General features: G+C 32.1%; 1 protein-coding gene across 2 annotated transcripts; it reads left to right on the top strand.

The window, feature by feature from the left end:
• The first annotated feature begins 15628 nt into the window (after positions 1-15628).
• On the top strand, positions 15629-21523 carry LOC120079553 (WAT1-related protein At3g28050-like). Of its 2 annotated transcripts, XM_039033774.1 has the most exons (7): positions 15630-15960; positions 16594-16659; positions 17780-17893; positions 18005-18254; positions 19684-19845; positions 20591-20739; positions 21236-21523. In XM_039033774.1, the coding sequence occupies exons 1-7, from the start codon at positions 15782-15784 to the stop codon at positions 21384-21386; spliced, it is 1071 nt and encodes a 356-aa protein (XP_038889702.1). In that variant the 5' UTR covers positions 15630-15781; the 3' UTR covers positions 21387-21523. The 2 variants fall into 2 exon arrangements, with proteins under 2 accessions (XP_038889703.1, XP_038889702.1); XM_039033775.1 differs by lacking the exon at positions 16594-16659 and having other exon boundaries at positions 15629-15960.
• Positions 21524-22103: the final 580 nt, after the last annotated feature.

Genomic DNA, 22103 nt, shown 5'->3' with positions numbered 1-22103 from the left:
AAGCATCCACAACACAACAACACGAACGCAACGACCGGTACACAACATCAAGACAATGAACACAACGATTCCGAACCCAACGAACAACCTCCACGAACCAATCGAGTCACACTCGATTCGCGAAGTGAGTGAGGACAACACCACAATGGTTACCTTGGTATTCTTGGTGTGAGAATTCAGGAGTTGTGGGCTCAGTATGATCTTGGTTTAAGGAAGAGACTAGAGGACAACGATCGTGTAGACGATCAAGCAAGTGGGGATAGGAAGTTGTCTATCGTATAGACAATGTGCTCGATCGTTTAGTAAATGGAAGCCTATCGTATAGACTTAGCCACTCGATCGTTTAGCTACGATCAGCTGATGAACTACCGTATAGTCAAACTCCACGATCGTTTAGTCTCTGCACAACTATCGCTTGGTGAAACACTTTTACTTGATAGCTTTCTCTGTGAATTCTTTCTGAAAGTGGCAACTCTCTAATTTTAGGAAAACAATTTTCCTTTTTATCTCACGGTTACCGTAAAACCACCAATAACCTCCCACTCAGTTGATTATTAAAGAAAAAGATTTAATTGTCATATAATTAATATATTATAAATAAATATGATAACCAACTTACCATATTTTATTTATAACCTATAGTTTTAATATTTCATCTCATAAAATATACAAATCATAGTTCTTTTTCTATTTTATGGTACTTAATGTAAATCATATTTACATTAATTTATCCACTTGATGTATCTTATACATCACACCAATTATATCATATATAATTGAATTTCCTCTTGTTAATTTGAACACTTCAAATCAACCCCAAGAACTTATTCTCAACTTGAATCCATTGAGCTACCAAGACCTTATGAACCTGTAGCTTGAAGCTCAAACGGTACATGAATAGCTGACTAAACTCTTTAATCACGAGATCCACCATCCATTAACTATCGGGCACTCCACTAAAGACCGACAGCTGCACTCTTCTCACTACAAATATATTTATGTGTCTATATCAACCAATCAACAGTGCGATAACACTTCACAGATCATTTGTAAGTACAACTGGGCCAATTTACCGATTTTCTTCTGTAGTTATATCTAACTCCTTAAGTACCACTGATTCCTCTAATAAACAATAAGTCATAATACTACTAATATTGGGTCCTCTCTTCCAAAGAAAGGATGTGGCCATTATGTTCAAGACCCAAAATCAGCTCTTAAGGGAGCAATTTATCTATTTACCCTTGCTTTGGGGAAGGAGTGAATTTCGTCTTGTGTAACCGAGTTCCCAGCTGCCCAATCAAACAAATTCCTAAAAAGTTAGGCTTGTTGAGTTGGCAATCTGACTAGTGGCCACTCTTACCCATATTAATCAAATGACCGCCCTCATAGGTAGGAGTTCCTAAAACACTCAGGATTAAGGTCATGTCACCTATGGTCGTTTAAGTGAGATGTAAGTCTCAAGTATCAATGACATTACATAAAGAGACTAATCATCTCGTGGTCCGGTCTTATATAAACTCTTTGTATAGAACACCCCCGCTCGCATGTCTCTACATGAATGGTCAGGATCAGATCATTTGTAGTAGTTCATAAACTTGTAAACCTCTACAAAGTGGGCCGTATCCATAGTGTCACCAGGATAAGGTATCCCTCCTTTATCCTTATACTACATACCTTTTAGGTTATTACTTAAGGCATGATCAACTCGTATATCTCATATATATGCATAAGTTTACATACAATAACCACAAATCTTTATTTATTGGATATGAGTAAATGCAAATAAAATAACTCTTATTTTATTCATAACAATGTGTACAAACTATGAGACTCCGGGAGAATTAGGACACCAATCCCAACAATAATGTCGGTTTAAAACTGACATTGTAGGGGAACAATGTCGGTTGAAAACCAACATCGAAGATCGTGTTATGAAAGGTCTTTAATTTCGGTTTAAAACCGATATTATAGATGACCAAGATTTCAATGTCAATTACCTTCAATGTCATGCCAGTTTTTAACCAACAATGAATACTACTTTCAATGTCGGTTTTCAACCGATATTGAACATCATCTTTAATGTTGGTTTTTCACCTACATTTTATCAATAACGGTCATTATTAAATGTATGTCATGGTTTTGTTATTGAAAAAAATAAAAATACATATACACTTTTTTTTTTTTTTTTTTACTTATACATGTGCAAATCAATAATATTTTCCTTTTATCGATACATTAACAAAAAAAAAAATCTTAATTGCTATTATATATACAACTCAACTTTAAACAAACACAAAAATTAACTAATTCACAACAAAGAAAGTGAAAAATTGTTTAATTAACCTATCAACAAGTTATATTGACTAATATATACATAAAGCTCTAAAGTCTGAAGATCTAGAGAGTTGATTGTCTTCTTTGGAGGGTGATAAAGATATATCCACCAAAAAAAGAATAAAAACTAAAATAATCGCGTAACTAAATCTCGTCATACCAACAAAATCCTGCCAATCTGGAGGCTTTCCCTGCAAAAAAAAAAAAAAAAACAATGCATTTTCTTAGCATATCAGAAACTACGGTCAAAAAGTAAACATCAGTGTAAAAGTTCAATAAATTATTTAACATGATGTTTTCACTAACTGAGATATTTTAAAATTTCTTCTACATTTCTTTATAAAAATTTATAAACTTATAAACACAAACAACTTAATAAAAATCATAAACAAATTTTATGAGACCAAAAAATTAACCTTGTCAAATCTAAGAGAAAAGACCCTACTACAAAATTGGGTTATAGTAGCCATGAGCTCTTAACCAAAATTGGGCTATAGAATAGAAAGAAAACAAATAAGTGGACGAAGAATTTAGAAATTAATATATAGAATGAGATCTTAACAAAACACCATGCAAGAATTTAGAATAGAAAAATTTTTAAATTTAGAAAAAAAAATTGACGATAAATAGCTTACAGTAGTTGACATCGTTGCATAGTCCTGCTCCATGTTCATTGTTTTTTGACGTAGAATCTGCAATTATGCTGAAGAAAATAATTGAGGAAGTGGAACTTCAAGAAAGGGAGTCATAACAATATTACATGCAAACTTCAAAAGAAGGAATGATGAAGAAAAGGAATAGAATTACAAATTCAATCCACTAGATAGAATTTGATAAAACTAGATCAACCTGGACAACCACTTCGAAGTTGAGATCCCTCATCTCGTTATACAGTTTGTTACTAGAATTACAAATAAAAGGTATCAACTTTTACAATCTAGTATAACAAACTGTCAAATCCAATTCATTAAAGAAGTTAGACATGTTAAGGGAATTATAAAGCTAAAAGATAGCATAAAAAATGCCTAGTATATTTGTTTGGCATAAAAGAAAAGAAAACAATAAATTTAAAATTTTAGTGAGAATTTATATATAATTTTTGCTAATAAAAAAGACTGAACATATCAAGCAAAGATAGTAGAAATCTTGAATTAAGTGGAAACTTGATCTTTTTTCCATCTTGTTGAGCCCCTATGATTGATGAATCAAGCTCGATAGAACCGTTATTCACATGCAAAAACCAAAAAGGTCATATAAGAAAAACTTCAAAAAAAAATTGAGTTATACATAGCAAGTCTATTTGAATTACAAGTACTACGAAGAGTATATAATTGAGATTTGGTAAGGTTTTAAAGCCAAAATGAGAAAAGTTATAGCACATTAATGATCGTCCTGCATAAAAATATTTATTTCACATCAAAGAATATCAACCAACCTTTCATATGTCAATTGAAAACACATGGGAGTGACCATGTCCACCTTCAAAGCAGGAAAAACAATTTTTAGACAACGAAGACTTGAATATCAACCAATTCAAGAATATGAATGAGTGAACATGGTAATAAATAGGGAAAGTCACTTTTAGCTTCAAAATTATTGAGCAATGCACCCAAAATGATAAGCTTCCTAATTCCTCCTTAAATTCTCCCGTTTAGAGAAAATACACTATTCTGATAGTAATAAATTAAAGATCGCGTTTTCTGAAGCATTAAGCAAATGGTTTGCCGGCCCTATAAAAATCAGAAAATATGGGGGATACATACAAATTAATTGGCATGTACATTTAGTTGAAACACAAATTGACAACCGTCACTCTAACTTATATTGTCAACCATATAATGTCAATAACCAAGTTTTGCACATATCAGAGGTCATACACTTTAATAACTAGTCGAAATCACAATGGTTTACACTTGCTCCATTTCAGTCTCCTCATAAGTGAGTTCATAGATAACAATAATTGGATTCAAAATTCTAGAAGGGAAAAAATGATATAGCACTAGCTGCAGTAGTGAAAGATCCTTTAAGTTAACCGAAGAAAGAAAAACATCCATGTATTTGATTTTTAATTTCAAAAAGGAAAAAAAAACTAAACGCCATATGTAGAGACATAGTTAGGCTACTAAGATCTATAATCAATGAGAAGTGAAAATATAATACGAGTTTGGCAAAAATGAAAAGGCAGCTAGAAGGAAAATGGTTGTACTCTTAGATCTACTTCGACGATGTTGGAATGGAGCTCAAACAACATTGCTCAAAGAGGCTTGAAGCTTTTGACCCTTTCAATTTGTTAAGTGTTTTCAAACAATCTGACGAGTTGAGCACTATCAATGCTGAAAAGAAGATTTCCGACAAACAAGTTCAAGAGCATAGCTAGAATCTTTTCCATTGGCCTCAAGAGTGTCTTCTTCTTGATCATAATCGGATGAATTGGCAACATTTAGGACAAGGCAAGAGGAGAGGGGAAGAGAAACCCTATGACAACAAAGAACGAAAGAATAAATGGAAATGGGATTTGGAAGAAGGCGAATGGAAGAAGGATCGAGAGAGGGGAGTTTGATTTTAGGGTTAGAAAGAGATAGGGTTTTGAGGGTTAGGGATGAGATCGAAAGCGATAGCAGAAGAATGGGTTACAAAAAAGAAAAGGAGTGGGAGTTGTGTGAGAGGAAAAAGTGTGAGCTTACAAAAAGAAAAGTGAGTTGAAAACTAGAAAATTTAGGGTGGATCTTTAATGTCTGTTTTATACTAACATTGTAGTCGCATCTTTAATGTTGGCTTAAAACCGATATTAAAGATCCGTTTTTTTTAAGAAACCGACATTATATATCCGTATTTAGTTTTTTCAACCGACATCATAGGCCAAATTTCTTGTAGTGTTAAAATATATATAATAGGATTAGCAGTTAGCAGAACAACACAACCTCGATCTACTCTCTGGTGTTTTCCTCTCTTCTTCTGTCTCTCTACCTCTCCTCCTCGTGCCTCCGACATCTCTCTACCTCTCCTCCATGCACCTCTGTATCTCTCCACGTCTCTGACAGTACTCGTTCACTGCTCCACTTCCACATCTAGCCAACAATCGCTCTAAGTAAGTTTGTACGTGTGTGTGTATGTATGTGTGTGTTTGGATTTACTATGAAAAATAAATCAGATTTTGGAAAGCTTACGTATGTGTTTTTTTTTCCAATTTTTTTAAAGTTGCATACGAATGTTGAAGAGGGAGGAAGGAAAATGGGAAAAAGAAGAGAGAGATAAAGGAGAAAAAAGCCACAAAATTCGATGACTCGACCCGAATTTCAATGTTTGAGTTAGGTTGGGTTAGAGATATTGTTTGGGTCTTTTAGGTAGATGTCTGGTGGAAAATTGTAAAGATGAAGATGGGCTATTTCAGTTTTTATTTCTAAGAATGAGCACATCTTTTAAAAACTTGTTTTTGGGTCCCTTTGCTGAAGAATGTGATGAGAGACAAATATACCTTTATTCACCTATCTTCTTCAATTTATATCAATTTTTTCAATACAAAATCAATCTTTATTTGTGAATCTACTCATTGATAAGATTAATAGTTTACAAGATGATCATGTGTGGCTCGATCTTAGTCTTGAGTGAATTATGAACTTCTGTTTGTGAGGGCTCGTCCTTTGATTTGCAAGGGTGAGAATGACTTGAGTTGTCAACTCAATATGCCTACCATTTTGGGGATCGGACCGAATAAAGAGCTGGGAACATAACTTTATAAGATGAAATTCATTCCTTCCCATATAGAGTAAGTAAATGAGCAGTTCCCTTAAGTGTTGACTTCAGAATTTAAACAAGGGGCTTTACCTTCTCACTGGTCGTAGAGGGACTAATTTTATGGTTGGATTTAAATAAATTGTTCATTAGAGGATCAACGACACTTAAGGAGATAGAGGTTATCACATGAGTAAAACGAGCTGTTGACCCAGCGATATTTACGAACAACTCATGAATGATCGACTTATTTATAATGAATATAGCCCCATTCGGATTGACTTTCTAATTATTTATAAACAATTTTTATTTGTACTTATTTATACTTATTATTTAGACACTTAAAAAGTCAATCTAAACACACGTTACATCCATGGATACAACTTGTCCAACAGTTCATACGATTTCAATTATGGTTCTATAATGGCTATTATGTAGTCAATGAATGGATCAATGGAGCTTATAATCTGTAGATTCATAAGCTCTCTTTGCTAGCTCACCACAGATCAACAAGGATCAAATATGTTAAAGAAAAATCGAAGAATTCAAATTTATTAGGAAAAATGTTAGTTGTATTGGATACAATTAAAACATACTTTATTATAAAGTTTAGTTGAATAGGCTTCAAACTACAACTACATAATATGGATGATTTATTTATTTGAATGAGATTCAAATAATTAAATTATTTAATTTGAACGAGGTTCAAATTAAAGAGATAATGGAGGAATTAATATATTTGAATATGATTTCATTGCTTCTTCTACAGGATGGAGGTGTTTGACCGCTTCAAAGAATTGGTGAAGAGACTTTGATGAGTGATGTGATGACTTCCTCTTTTTTGTTTGAAAAAATTAGATGAGAGATGGAGGAAGAAGAAGAAGGAACAAAAACTAAAAGTTAATCTTCAATGACTGTCACTGGGTGGCCGACAGGCAGCGAGAAGATCTAGTGATCCACAGCCAGTGTGATTGACACCATGCTTCAATGTTGGAATTCTTATAATGAGGGAGTTTTTTTTTTTTCTTTCTTTCTTTTGGGTGAAATAAAGTAGAATGAGAAATGAAGGAGAAATCCAAGGGGAGGGGGAAATTTATACGGATGACCCAATTTTTGGGTCCAAAATGTCAAATGGCCCATTTTTAAAAAATAATGTCAATTGACCATCTGCTGATATCATCGTCATACCAAATTACGTAAATTGCCATTACGCCAGCCTCACGAGGTAAATCTCGCTCTCGTCTGATTAAACGCTCTCGCACTCGCTTGAAATTCCCTGGTTTGATGTGATTGCTTATCAGTGTACGAATGATTTGACAATTTTCACGACGGAAGCCTCAAATCAAATCAATAATACCTAAACACAATACAATGGTGATTTCTTTAAACTCTAAACTCTATTTCAAAGGTGATTACTTCTCTGGTTTTCGATGGTATTTTGTTGCACGGAGATTTTTTGAACGGGGATTTTCAAGATGAGGCTTTCTCAGAAACGAACAGTTTTTTCAGAAAGGTGAATTATTTTGAGTCTGTTTAATTATTTTTGCTATTTTATTTCTGGAAAGGTAGCATTACAAAATTTTGTATTGGGAAAGAGTAAAAAAAAGGAAGAGTAAGAGAGAGAGTAAAAGTAAGAGAGAGAGCAAGAGTAAGAGAGGGAGTGAGATTACGAGAGAGAGCGAGATTTTGAGAGAGTGAGATTAAGAGAGAGAGCGAGATTGAGAGCGAGTGTACACTTCAATTGCTTGTACAGCTAAATGACAAATATTCTCTTGCTTTGTAGGATGACAGAAAAGTGTCTATTTATTCGATTTGGATGTGATTGAGATGAAAATGAAAGTTCGTATATTAGAGGATAGTTGAAAGGAATCGTTGTGCCTCATACATTGAATTATGAAGAACTTAAATCTTGCATTTATAGGGTTACAAATGTCAGTTCTTTAGAGTTTGATCTTATCCTGAAAGTTAAATATAAGCTTGAATTTGAAGCCCCTCCACAATGCATAATGAATGATGATGATGTTCACTTCCTTCGTTTGTGAGAATAACTTAGTAGACTTCAGATAACTGTAACATTGAAGTCTAATCAGGAGGAAAGGGTTGGAATGGGGTTTGGAAATGTGAGTTATGATGATACGGCTGTGCACAGACAATACAAGGAATCATATCGGTTTCGTCGGCAAGAGGATGATATTCTATTGTCTACCAACACTGTACCATCAACATTCGATTATTGGATTGTGGTCCTTCAATGGATGTGAATGAGCAACCAGTAGGATTGAATGAAATTGATCGTGATTATGGAGATGTGTGTCGTTCTATAGCAGCTTTAGTGGTTCAACCATCTGTGTCTTCAAGTCATAGGATAAAGTTGATTATGCTTGGCACCTCTTCATCTGGGACAGAGGACGTTGAAGTTGGTCAACTATATTTTTAGCAAAAAGAACTTGAAAATGAGATTATCTATTTTGTCCATCAACAAAAATTTTGAATTTAAGGTAAGGAAATCAACCAAATCTGTATTTACTGTCAAATGCATTGGGGAGACATGTAAGTGGAGTCTTCGTGCAGTTAAAATGGAAGGGTCTGATATATTCAAGATCACAAAGTATTGCAGTTCGCACATGTTCCATTGGAATTTTGAATCACGACCATAGACAAGCAACTGCTACGGTTGTTGGTCAGCTCATTAAAGATAAGTTCATGGGAATAAGACGTATTTATAAACCTTGTCATATCGTTGAGGATATGAGGAGAGATTATGGTGTGAACGTAAGTTATGATAAAACGTGGCGTGCAAGGGAAGCTGCGTATAATCTCACTAGAGGTACTCTAGAATACTCATACTTCATACTACATGCTTATGGAGAAGCGCTAAAAATAGAGAATCCGGGTACAGTCTTTGAGATCAAACTTGAAGATGAGGTGCATTTCAAGTATATGTTTATGGCATTAGGGCTTTGTATTAGAGGTTTCGCAAGCTGTCGACCTTGTATTATTGTTGATGGGTCGCATTGGAAAGGAAAATACAAAGGCACCATGTTGGTTGCGGTTTCTATGGACGGGAACAATCAATTATACCCATTAGCATATGCAATAGTGGACAATGAAACCGATCGAACATGGAAATGGTTTATGTTAAACTTGAAATGAAGTATCGGAGAACCCGATAATTTGGTGTTTATGTCTGATCAGATGGTATCTATCGGCAATGTTATTCGTGCATTTTTTTCCCACAACATTTCATGGATTGTGCACATAGCATATAGAATAGATTCTGGTTACAAACTTAAAGGATAACATAGTTGTTAGGATATTTAGAGATGCAACAAGGGCATTTCGCATGACAGAGTTCCAGAAAAAATAAGACGAACTCCGCAGTTATAGAGACGATGTTGTCACAAAATATTTGGAAGACATCGGTCTTCAAAGGTGGGCACAGGTTTACCAAATAGAATGAAGATATGATAACATGACATCCAATAGTGCAGAGTGTTTCAATTCCTTAACTAAAGAGTATTGACTAATGCTCATAGTATGCTTGATTGAACATGTTAGAGGAATGCTCCAATCGTGATTCTACGAATGGAGGAATTACTGGACATCTCGAACGACATTGCACTCTGACAGAAACCCGATTGTCAAGTGAGGCCGATAAGGGCAGACGATATCGGGTGGAGCCTATTGATTGTTATCGGGTACCCGTGTGAGATAATCGATTGGATGGTATTGTCAATCTTCACACAAAGGAATGCGCGTGTAAGGAATTCGACTCACTTGGTATCCCGTGTTCGCATGCAATTGTTGCTGCAAAAGAAAGAAATATACCCATCCACAGTCTTTGTAGTCGATTTTATACAGTAAACTCTCCAATGACTGCATATGCGGAACCTATAAATCCACTTGGCCACATATCTGAATAGAAAATATCTTCTGGATACGTAGAAAAGATTATCCTTACTTCGAAGTTTGTGCCACAAGCCAGGCGACGGAGAGTGAGAAGAATACCATCCAGAGGAGAATTTCGCAGACAAATGAAATGTGGTCGGTGAGGGAATTATAGGCATAACCGCCAAAATTGTACTGAACCGCTTACAACCGTGCGGCGTGCTTAAAATTCCAGAGACCGAGACACAAATACCCCTCATCCAGTTTAGTTTGTAACTAACTTGTAACATTTCAATTTTTATAAATACCATTGAACATTTTTTCATACGTCATACTTGTAACATACTTGTAACATACTTCATACTTTTTCATACTTGTAACATACTTCATACTTTTTCATACTTGTAACATACTTCATACTTTTTCATACTTGTAACATACTTCATACTTTTTCATACTTCATACTTGTAACACTTCATACTTCATACTTTCATCTTGTAAACAAAAAACAATAACAAGTTGGAGTATTTATATAATAGCAATCTTCATACTCTCCCAGTCTTCATACTTGTAACAAAAACAGATAACTTCATACTCTCTCAATCTTCATACTTGTAACAAAAAACAATAACTTCATACTCTCTCAATCTCGCTCTCTCTCAACATCTCACTTTCTAAATCTCGCTCTCTCTCACAATCTTGCTCTCTCTGAACATCTCGCTCTCTCAATAGTCCACAGGTATGAATAAATAGACTTGTCGGGATTGGCTCCCTCCCTACAGTGGGCAGCACACTCAGGACACTTTTCATCCATAGGTCGCTTTCTACAGGAGTCCGCAAGATAGACATCATGTTGGTTCAACTCGTCCTCCTCGCGTACGTCCCCCATCACATCATGGAACATATCATCATTAGGTGTGTATGTCCCTCCTTCCACCCTTCCATATTCAGCATCCTCGTGCTCAGAATGCTCATGTTCATCCCCTCCCTTCACCCTGACAACTTCATCATTGTCATCTCCACGATGATCATCACCGTTACTTTCACTTTCAGGACTACCCCTATCACTAGTTGACCTATTGCCACTTTCAGAACTATCATCATCCGCACCTAGCTCAAATATAGGTCGTCTGTTCACTGGGGTATCCCGAAACTCCCTTTCCGCATCTGACATGATAATGCCCTCTTTAACCTTTATCTGCATTAACAACCCAGTAAACTGGTTAATGTCAATTTAATGACCAGATAAACATATTATGCATAGAGTAAACGTACATTGTTAGACTCGAATATCTCTCTCTCAAGTACTTTGAAGGACACTGAGTGGGAGCATGACCATCGTAATATGCAGGGCGAAGCCACCTTGCTCCTTCGCTCCGCAATATTCCCAATTATCAATGAAGCTAGGATCTCGTATGTCCATACCTAAATAAAATTTAAAATATATTAAGAACAATAGTAATGTTAGATCAAACAACACGATTATTATATTAAGCAAATTTACCTGGAACGCTTGTGGAAATCCACGTAAAGAGTACTTCACAATGTAGTTTTTATTTTCTTTGACCCTTCTCTTGTATAGACTGCTCTTATCATTCAACACAGTCTTTTTGTTTACCCTTCTCTTGTATAGACTGCTCTTATCATTCAACACACTCTTTAGGGCATCCAATGTTCTCTCTTAAATAATGGTACCCCAATCAAGACTGTCGTAGTACTCCAAGTTTTTATTTTTCTGTTTGTTTTTTTCAATCATTGCGACCTCAGTATAGTAAACTAGACCGATCTTCATAGCATCATCATCATTTTCAAACTCCAAGTCCTTATATTTTTCTTCAAGTTGACGGAGGTGTAAAGTGTCCTTCGTCACTCGATTACCAAAATACTTGATAGCAAGTTTATACGAGAACTGCTGGTTCTGATCAACTCGTGATGAGGATTACCATAAACCAATCATCAACAAAAAGTCATCCTTCGAAAAAGTGACACACAAACAGAGAATGACATTGAGTCTAATCTTGTCCTCTTCACATCTCTCAGTAACATGTGATGGATAATTGGGTTGTTAAACACCATGTCAACGTCTACAAAACGCCCAAAAACTGTTCTCTTATATATGTCCAACTGCCTTGGCATAAGCTTCTCTTTCACAATCTTGTTTGCATTAACAATGTGGGCCAAGCTGATTACTTGACCAGAAAATCAGTCGGCTTCGGGTATTCTGAAACGTGTTGCCATCTTAAATCAATCCTGCATGAAATAAAGATTCAATCAGCAAACTCCTTCAGAAAAAAAAATGTAAAACAACATTCTGTTTAAATTTCGCTGGATTCGCTCTCGCTAGACCTGCTCTCGCTAGATTCACTCTCGCTGGTGTCGCTCTCTCCAGTATCGCTCTCTCCAGTATCCCTCTCTTCGATGTCGCTCTCACTTATCTCGCTCACATTCTCTCTTTTTACTCGTCTTCAACCACATAACACATCGAAAACTAGAAAAACAAACAAAAAAAACCATAGGTTCACTTATCTCGCTCACATTCGCTCTCTCCGGTTTGCTCTACCGATTTCACTCTCACTTATCTCGCTCACAAACTCTTTCTACTCGTCTTCAACCACAAAACACATCGAAAACTAAAAAACAAACAAAAAAAAAAAACCATATAAGTTATTTCTAAACCTAGAACGACCCATAAAGCCTCATTACCGATCAATGTAAGACATTTTCAGGTACATATTGAAAGATTTACCGATTAGATTCGATTGTCGGCGGTAGTAGAATCATTTGCAAGCTGAAATGATGGATTCTAAAGAGTTTTTAGTTTATGAGCGATACGAAGCCATTAGCCTTGGAAAATTTGAATGAAGAGTTTTTAGTTTTGGTGGGTTTTTAGTAAAAAGGTAAGAAGACAAAGAAGTAAGGGCAATTTACGTAATTTGGTATGGCGATGATGTCAGCAGAGGGTCAATTGACATTATTTTTTAAAAATGGGTCATTTGACATTTTGGACCTAAAAATTAGGTCATCCGTACAAATTTCACAAGGGGAGGGAGAGGAAGAAGAGGAAAGGGAAGAAAAAATAGTTGTCGATGGCCGATTGGTCATGAGCAGCTGATCGAAGCCCACTGATGAGAGATAGGAGATTGAGGGGAAGGGAAAGGAAGGGATGTTTTTTTTTTTTTTTCCAAACCTATGATAGTAAAAAAAAAAACTTGTTCTCTAAATTTAGTTAGGGGTGTTCAAAAAACCCGATGACCCGAAAAAACTGATTAACCCATCCCAACCCGTGCAGTTTAGGTTGGTTTATCAACTCATTTGGGTTGGGTTGGATTCAAATAAATGAAAATTTTATGGGTTGGGTTGGTTTATGGGTTCACCTAATATAATTCAAACCAACCCTGGGTTATATTAAGTGAACCCATGAACCAACCCAAACCAATCCGAATTTATTATTAACTTTAAAATATATTTTTTTCCTACTTATGACACAATTATTTATATATATATTGATTTTAATTTTATTTAATTCTAATATTTTTTGAATAATTTATTCTTCAACAACTTTTAGAAGTAGTTTCTTTACACTTTAGAAAGAAAATTTTCACTATATAAATTGAAATTGAGTTGTTAATTTTAATTCATATATGAAAATAATTAAATTAGACTTTTACATATTTACGTTTTTCTTCTTTTTAGAATAAAATTTTAAATAAATGACCTGATTAACCCGAACCAACCCAACCCAAATATTTTATGGTTGGGTTGAATTGGGTTGGGTTCATTTTTTAATAAAGGTTATTTGGGTTGAAAAAATTTACAATCTGAATAATTGAGTTGAGTCTAAAAAGTCTTTCAACCCAACCCAACCCATGAACATCCCTAGTAGATATTTTAGTCTTACTTATGGATTTTGTAGACGTTTGAAAACATTGTTGCCTATATTTTGAATTTTGTAGACATTATGGTCTTTCTTGTGAATTTTGGAGACTTGTTTTGTTATAATAGATTTTGGATATCGTTCTTGTAGATTATGGAATTTATTGGTGATTCCAAGCTTTTTTTTTAGGGAACCGATGGAACCGAACCAACCCAACCCATTTTTTATGGGTTGGTTTGGTTCCATTTTTTATGGGTTGATTTGGTTCGGGTTCATAATTTAACAAGGACTAGTTTGGGTTAGAAAAATACACAAACCGAACCATAGGGTTGGGCTTAAAATATCCCTAAACCCAACCCAACCCAACCCAACCCACGAATACCCCTAAATTTAGTAAAGACAAAATCTCAAACATCAATTGCTGAATATTTTAACAATGTATGCTAAGATTAACATAACCCAACTGACATAAAACTGACACAAGTCGTACACTCTTAAGCAAGAAGTCACAGGCTCGAATCCTATCATACGAAATTGTTATACTATGTGTACGCATGCGTGTGTGCATGTGTGTGTATGTGCATATGTGTGTGGCGTGAGTGCGTGTGTGCTCTGTTATTTCTTTGTTGTCCACTAAATTAATATAATTTTCCACCTCATTTAAAATTTAACGTAATGTGTGACCTTTTTTAAACTTCAGAAATCAAATAGATATTAACCTTAAATCTTAGGGATTAAAAATGTATATTATTCTAGATTCTATGACTAATATAAGATACAATCAAACACACGATTGAACTTATGATTTAATTGGAATAAATAAAGGGCTACGACACAAAAAATAAATTTTACTTAATCTGGATATACTTGGAAGGAACTTCAAAATAGTTTTCATTATTTTTGTCATCTTCAAAATAAACTACAACATACCTTAGCATTAATTAATCAAAAGCAATTTAATATTCGGTTTCATATTTTTAAGCATGATTTTTCATACAATCAAAATTACATATATCAAATATTAAAAACAAGTTTCAATGTGATTTAACAATTTTTAAAAGAGCAATGCATTAGTGCATCATGAGTTGCACCTATCTTTTTAAAAGTCACTCCAATCCAACCACGTTTAACTTTGGAGTTCTTATGATTGAGCCACCGAAAATAAAGAAGTATCTTATTAGTATAGGCAGTGAATTTCAATTATTTTAAGCCTTTCTTAACTATATTTTCGTGTTCTGAGAATCCCTTTTATTCAGATATGATCTCAGTTCATTCATATCTCCCTCCTAACTCGAGGCGTTACATGTATCTTAAGATGCACCAAAAAATTGTCAAAAATTTTGAAATCACTTTTATCATGTGGAAAATGATTATGAAATATACTTTCAATCACTCAAAACCATTTTAATATTTAATTTTATACTTTTAAATGTAATTTTCATATTATCAAAATTGGTTTTAAATAATTAAAAACATGTTTCGTAACCAATTTAAAAACGACAAAAGTGATTTCAACCAACTCAAAATTACTCCCAAACATGTCGTCATCTTTTTAACTAAAAAAGATGACAAATAATACAATGATTGTTGGGTTAGGTTAGGTATTATATTCCCAAAATTTGTTGGAAGCTTGTTTATTCAAACAACTACTAAAGACTAATATGAATATGACACCACCAATTTTATTTTAGAAAAAGAATCTCCATTATTGTTCTACAAGATATTTCTAATTTTATTATTCTTTTTATTTTTTTGGCTTTCTTAGTAGACTTTTTAATTAGTAGCCCTTTTATCACCATCTAAAGCCCCACCAAATTAAAATATTAAGCTTTTGAAACAAGAATGGAGTATTGATTAATAAACAATAATATGCCCCTCTTTTTTTCATTGTTCTTTATGATAGAATGAGTTCATCAGAGAAATTTTAGAAGAAAGGAAGAAGAAGAAGAAGAAATGATGGAGGGTGTAATGACCTTCACTGCTATGATAATGGTGGAAATCATGGATGTGATCACATCAACACTAAGCAAAGCTGCCATGTCCAAAGGAATGAACACCTTGGTTTTTGCTGTCTATTCTAATGCTCTTGCCACTTTCCTTTTTCTTCCCTTTCTCCTCCTATCTCGATCCAGGTTCTTCGTCTTCTTGATCTTCACCTATTTTTAACGATTTTGTTTTTAGTTTTCTATTTATTTTTTCATTTTTTTAAAGAAAATCAAAAGAAGGTACGTGTGGAGCTGTAAATGCTCTTCCTTATTTCAACACTATTACTATACTAGTATCATTTTGAACTCAAAAGGTAATTTGTAGTCTCTTCTTCGGGAGTTTTCCCTTTTTTAATTTCATATTATCAATGAAATTGTTTCTTATTAACAACAAGAAAAAAAAATTATGACCTCATTTAATAATCTTTTGGGTTTTGAAAATTAAGTTTATAAATGCTATTTATATAAGTTTTTATATTTTGTAATCTACTTTCTATTCCTATTTTAAAAAATCAAGTTAAATTTTAAAAACTAAGAAGTGTTTATGAAATTTTAAAAAATATGAAATCATTACCAACAAAACCCAACTTTTAATTAAAAAAATTAAAAAGTTGACTTGGTATTTCAAAGCACTAATAAAAAAATAAAAACAAAATATATAAACTTTTGAATGGTAGTAATTTTCAAATATAAAAAATTCAAATAGTGTGAAGAGAAACTTAATGATTTTACATTTTTTTTTAATGAAATATTCTGATGGTTAATTTATAACTTATGCAGAGATAAAGAGGCCACCCCTCTCTCTTTCTATATGATCCTTGGCTTCTCTCTCCTTGGGCTTAATGGGTAACAGCAAAGCTATATTTTCAACCATATATAGATTTAAATATTATCTTTCTATCTAAACTATTGGATTTGGTTCATTTAGTCTCTATATTTTCAAAATATTCATTTTGGTCTTTATATTTTTACCTTTAATTCATTTTGATTCTTGAACTTTAAAAAATGACCATTTTGATCCCTTAAAAATGAAGTAAAAATGAAAATAAATTGATCAAAATGGTCATTTTTTTAAAGTACAAGGACAAAAATGACCATTTTGAAAAAATATATATATATATACACACGTAAAATTAAACCCGTATAAACTTTTGTTCGACCCACCAACTTTTTACGTTGGTATAAATAATTCAACTTCAATATATAGTAAGCATTATTGAAGTTTGCACATCTATTCGAGTAACTTTGTCTTCCTCTCTTTTTCTACTTTTCACATTTGTCAAAGAACTCTATCTTCCTCCCTATCTCTACTTTTTAAATTTATCAAGTAACTTCATCCTCCTCTCTCTTAATCTACTTTCCACCATTATTGAAGAACTTCATCTTACAACTCTACACTTCAAACACAAATTTACTAACTTCAATATATTAAATCCAGACTTATTAACTCCACTCAGTAGGCCAAATGCCTCCTAAGTTTGAGAGCTCAATTTTCACTATTGAAGTTTGAGAGTTTTTTTTGGATTGTTTTCAAATATATTATAATGAACCAAAATATTAATAAATATAGCAAAATTTTATTATCCATCTGCAACAGATCGCGATAGACTACTATTTTTGTCTACCATGATAGACAAAAATAGTAGTCTATCGCAGTCTATCGCTGTTCATCGTAGATAGATTGTGATATTTTGCTATTATTTGTATTAATTTTGTATATTATTGAATAAATCAGAGTACATAATTAACTTTTTATAAGGTGAATAAATAGACATCAAGAAATCATTGAAAGAAAATACATAAATGGAAAATACCTAAAAAGTAAAATAATAATTAAGAATAAAACCCTAATTTCTCTTTTAACAATTTGTTAATATTTTGGACAGTTTCACCGTTTAAAATATTTCCATTATCTAATTTTTAATTTTGAAGCTCCAACAATTGGTAATGATTTTGTTGTGAATAGGAGTGTGGGACAGATAATGGCATATACAGGCATAAAGTACAGCTCTCCAGTTCTTTTATCAGCACTCTCAAATCTAATCCCCATTTTCACCTTTCTTCTTGCTGGTATTTTCAGGTAAAATGATCATTATTAACTCATAATATATTCAACTATATGATCTCAAGAATTTTTCATTTATAAAATAATAATAGAATTAATTTGATAATAATTAATGGGTTTAATCAGAATGGAGAAAGTTGATTTGAGAAGAAGCAGTGGGAAAGCCAAATGTGTGGGAACCATTTTAGCTGTATCAGGAACTTCCTTAATAACTCTTTACAAAGGCCCATTGCTAATCAATCTCTCTTCTTCTAAGTCCTTTGTGAAACAACAAGATGATGATCATATACTTCTCTCACACAATTCAAACTGGATCTTTGGAGGTTTTCTATTATTAATCGCTAGTTTTCTCTCCGCAAATTGGCACATCGTACAGGTAATTCAAGAATTAAGAGTAATAATTAGGTACACTCTAGGTTACAGTTAACCTATTTTCCGTTCCTTTAAAAAAAAAAAAATCATTTTTTAAAAATATTATAGGCTACACAACAACAGTTAGGTATTTCTCTCAAATTAATTTTGCGTAATTGATGACATGTTTTATAGTGATTTTAAATTACGACAAGAGTGAGATTTAACAATTTCAAAATACACTATCTCTTTCTAAAACATTAATTTCTCTTATTATTGGCTTCAATTAATCTTCTAAAGTGATAAGTGAATCAATTTAGCCTCTTTATGAAATTTTTTTTAAATCGTCAATGCATCAATTCTTACACATATATAGACTTCTTCAAAAGTTAGATTAATGAAATGGACAATTACGATTGATGCATGGACGATTTTAAAAGTAGTCCTAACTAAGAGTACAAATTGATTAGTTTATAAAAGTTTAAAGGCTTAATTGATAAAATTATAAGTCTCATGTGATATTTATTCAAATGGAACACGGTGGATGGTTATGAAGGTTTGAGATTATTTAAATTAATATAATTTATATTCAAGGTTTTAATTTGATAACTTCAAAGTTTATGAGAATAAATTGATATTTTTTTCTGAAAAAGAATTGCATACTTTTTTATTTTTTATTTTTTTGGAAAATCGAACTTTAGTCAAGGGTATGTGCCTTAGATTTAACTAATTGAACTATACTGAGATGAGATATTTTATTATAATCTTTGAATTTGATTTGATTTTGATTTTTGTTTTTTTAATTTTAAACTATACATTGCTTAGAGGGAAAATATTTTGGCCCTTTTTTGTGATGATTTATGTTTTTGAAAGTTAGTTTATATAAATAATGTTAAATACTCACGCTGTTTACAAAATTTTGCTTAGAGGGAAAATAATGATTAGAAATCAATTTTTTTAAAACTATTTTTAACCATGTTTACAAAATTCAAGGTCCAAATTTTAAATCTAAAAAAGAAAAAAAAAAGTTGTTAAGAACTTATTTTAGTTTTTTGGAATTTTGTTATAAATTCACTTTTTTTTAAGTAAAAAAAGAATCTTATAAAAAAAATAGGGAGAAAATAAATATAACTAAACTAACAATACTCATTTAGTTTCTTTGTTTATTCATTTTATTTAACTAATTTATAAGTCAAGTATTAACTTTCTCTTAAAAAAGGTTTTTAAAAAATAGTTTTTGTATTTTAGAAATTTGACTACAAAATTCTAATATTTCTCTGAAGAGATGAAAACTATAAATTAAAATAATAATAATAATAATTGAGAAGAAAACCAGCATAAACTTCAAAATAAAAAAAAAAAAAAAAAAAAGGACAAAAACGAAAATAGTTATCAAACAAGAGATTAGACAGTTGTTTTCCAATAATCGTAAATTAAGTAATATTATTATGCAGACATGGTTTGTTAAGAAGTACCCGACCAAAAAGGTGACAAATCTATTCTTCTTCTCATTATCCATGGCAGTCCAAACTGCAGCCTTCACCTTCATCGTCGAAACAAATCCAGTTGTTTGGCAAATCCGACCAGACATCGAAATGGTCACCATCATAGTCTCGGTAAGAAAAATGACAAACACACCAGTCTAAATTTTTTAATTTTCAATTTTGTATTTAATAGTTATATGTCGATATATATAAAAAAAAAATCATGAGTCTACTAAACACAAAATTCAATGTTTAAATTTCATTTTATATAAATTCAATTTCACATCTAATTGGTCAATAAATATGGAATTAGGAGTTTAGAGGCCTGTTAGACATATTAAAACCTAAATTTAGAATTAATTTTTTTATTCATTTAATATTATTGAAGCTTTAAACTAAGCCTCTCAATAAACATTATTGAATCCATCGATTGTAGCTCATGTATCAATCTAATATATATGTGTAGTAATTTATGTAACTTCTAAAAAGATAAATTATTGGGGAAAAAAAAATGAACCTTTAAACTTTGACATTAATTTCAAAACTTCCTTCGTACTTTTAAAAGTTACAATATTACCTTTAAAATTTAGACAAAAATTGATATATAAAATAATATAGCAAGTAACATAGAACGAAAAATTGAGTCACAACATCGTTTTAAGTCATCACCACATGGTTCTAAGTCTTGATTTTCATTCGAAATTTTAAAGAGCTTATACTCCAAGTGTAATTTTGAGACGTTTGTGAATGTTGAATAGTAATATTACAACTTTTAAAGATAGAAATATATTTAAAATAAATTAACAAATATAAAATATATGAAGTCTCCCCATTTTTTCAATGTGAATAGATAATAGCTAATTAATTAGTTTGGCAGGGCATAGGGGGTGTGGTTCGTATAGGAGTCCACATATGGTGCTTGCAAAGGAAAGGCCCACTTTATGTGGTAATGTTTAAGCCCCTCGGCATGGTCGTCGCCATCCCCTTAGTCGTTACCTTTCTTCAAGAACCGCTTTATCTCGGCAGGTAAATCGAATCACTTTTTAATTTTAACTAACGCGTAAAAATTCATAGATACTAGCTTTTAGATTTAAGTTTCTAAAAGTATGTTATCTTCTTGATCGTTTACCAAATTTATTACTCTGTATTAATATATGTTGTCACAAATTAAAATTCGAATCATATAAAATTTTTAATAAATATGTTATAATAAATTATAAATTAATTATTAATGAGTCTACTTTAATTTATATAACTAAATTACATCTAAATACTATTTTACTTTTTTTTTTAAGTTGATTTTTTTAAAAACACATGTGTTAGTAATTATTTTAAAAGCTACTTATAGCAATCTCTCTATACTTTAGTCTTTGAAATTTAGTTTTTGAAGATTGTGTCTAGTAGATTTTTTTGTTTTAAAAAGTATCTAATAAATTATTAATTTTTCAATTTTGTCGAACTTGATTTGGACCGTATGTTTGTGTGTGTTGATTAAAAATATTATGTTGTTGGTTATTGGCAGTGTGATGGGTTCGATCGTGATTACATGTGGGTTTTATAGTGTGATATGGGGTCAGATCAAACAACAAGACTTGATCTTACCTTCTTCTACTTCTCACTCTCAATCGGTCTACGCCTCTGAATCACCATCCACTCCGCTTTTGTCGAACTAGGACTGTTAAGTGCATATTTGGAAGTGATTTTAAAACGTAAAAAATTAATGCAGCATAGGTAACATAGGTAACATCCAATAACAATATATGCTATGTGGCAAATTTTTGTTTAAAAAAGTTGAATTGTTTTATTTTGATTTTTAGTGGATAAGAAAAATGCGGGCATGAGATTAGGTTGCACCTATCATTACCTTACTCTAAAATACGCTTTGAATCACTCAAAATTAATACAATGTTAAATTTTGTACTTTTAAATGCAATTTTCATATCATCAAAATTAGTTTTAAATGATTAAAACATATTTCATAGTGATTTTAACTATTTTAGAATCACTCTCAAACATGTCTTACATTTTAGCATCCATTGCCAGTTTGGATGTGGTAAATATTTACTTAGTTAAATAAAAAAATAAATAAAAATAGACAGCATGAACTCACTTATCCATATAATAACAATAAGATATTTTTCTAAGAAAAAAAAAATTAAAATTCGGCTGTACTATTGCGACATTCAGTAACATTTAGAGATATTAGTCTATAAGTTAAAATATCATTTTAGTCTTTATATTTTGAAGTTGGTTCAATTTTAGTTTTTCTACTTTCAATAAATCTTAAATTTCGTTCATCAAAGCTAATTTTTATCAAAATTGGATAAATAATAATAAAAAAATAATAATAATGAATTTTATGTATTTTACATTTAAAATAAAAACTTATA

This window comes from Benincasa hispida, chromosome 6 (genome assembly GCF_009727055.1).
Source record: "Benincasa hispida cultivar B227 chromosome 6, ASM972705v1, whole genome shotgun sequence".
Lineage (NCBI taxonomy): Eukaryota > Viridiplantae > Streptophyta > Magnoliopsida > Cucurbitales > Cucurbitaceae > Benincasa > Benincasa hispida.
The sequence above is the reverse complement of the archived record's forward strand: the minus strand, read 5'-3'. Positions and strand labels throughout refer to the sequence as shown.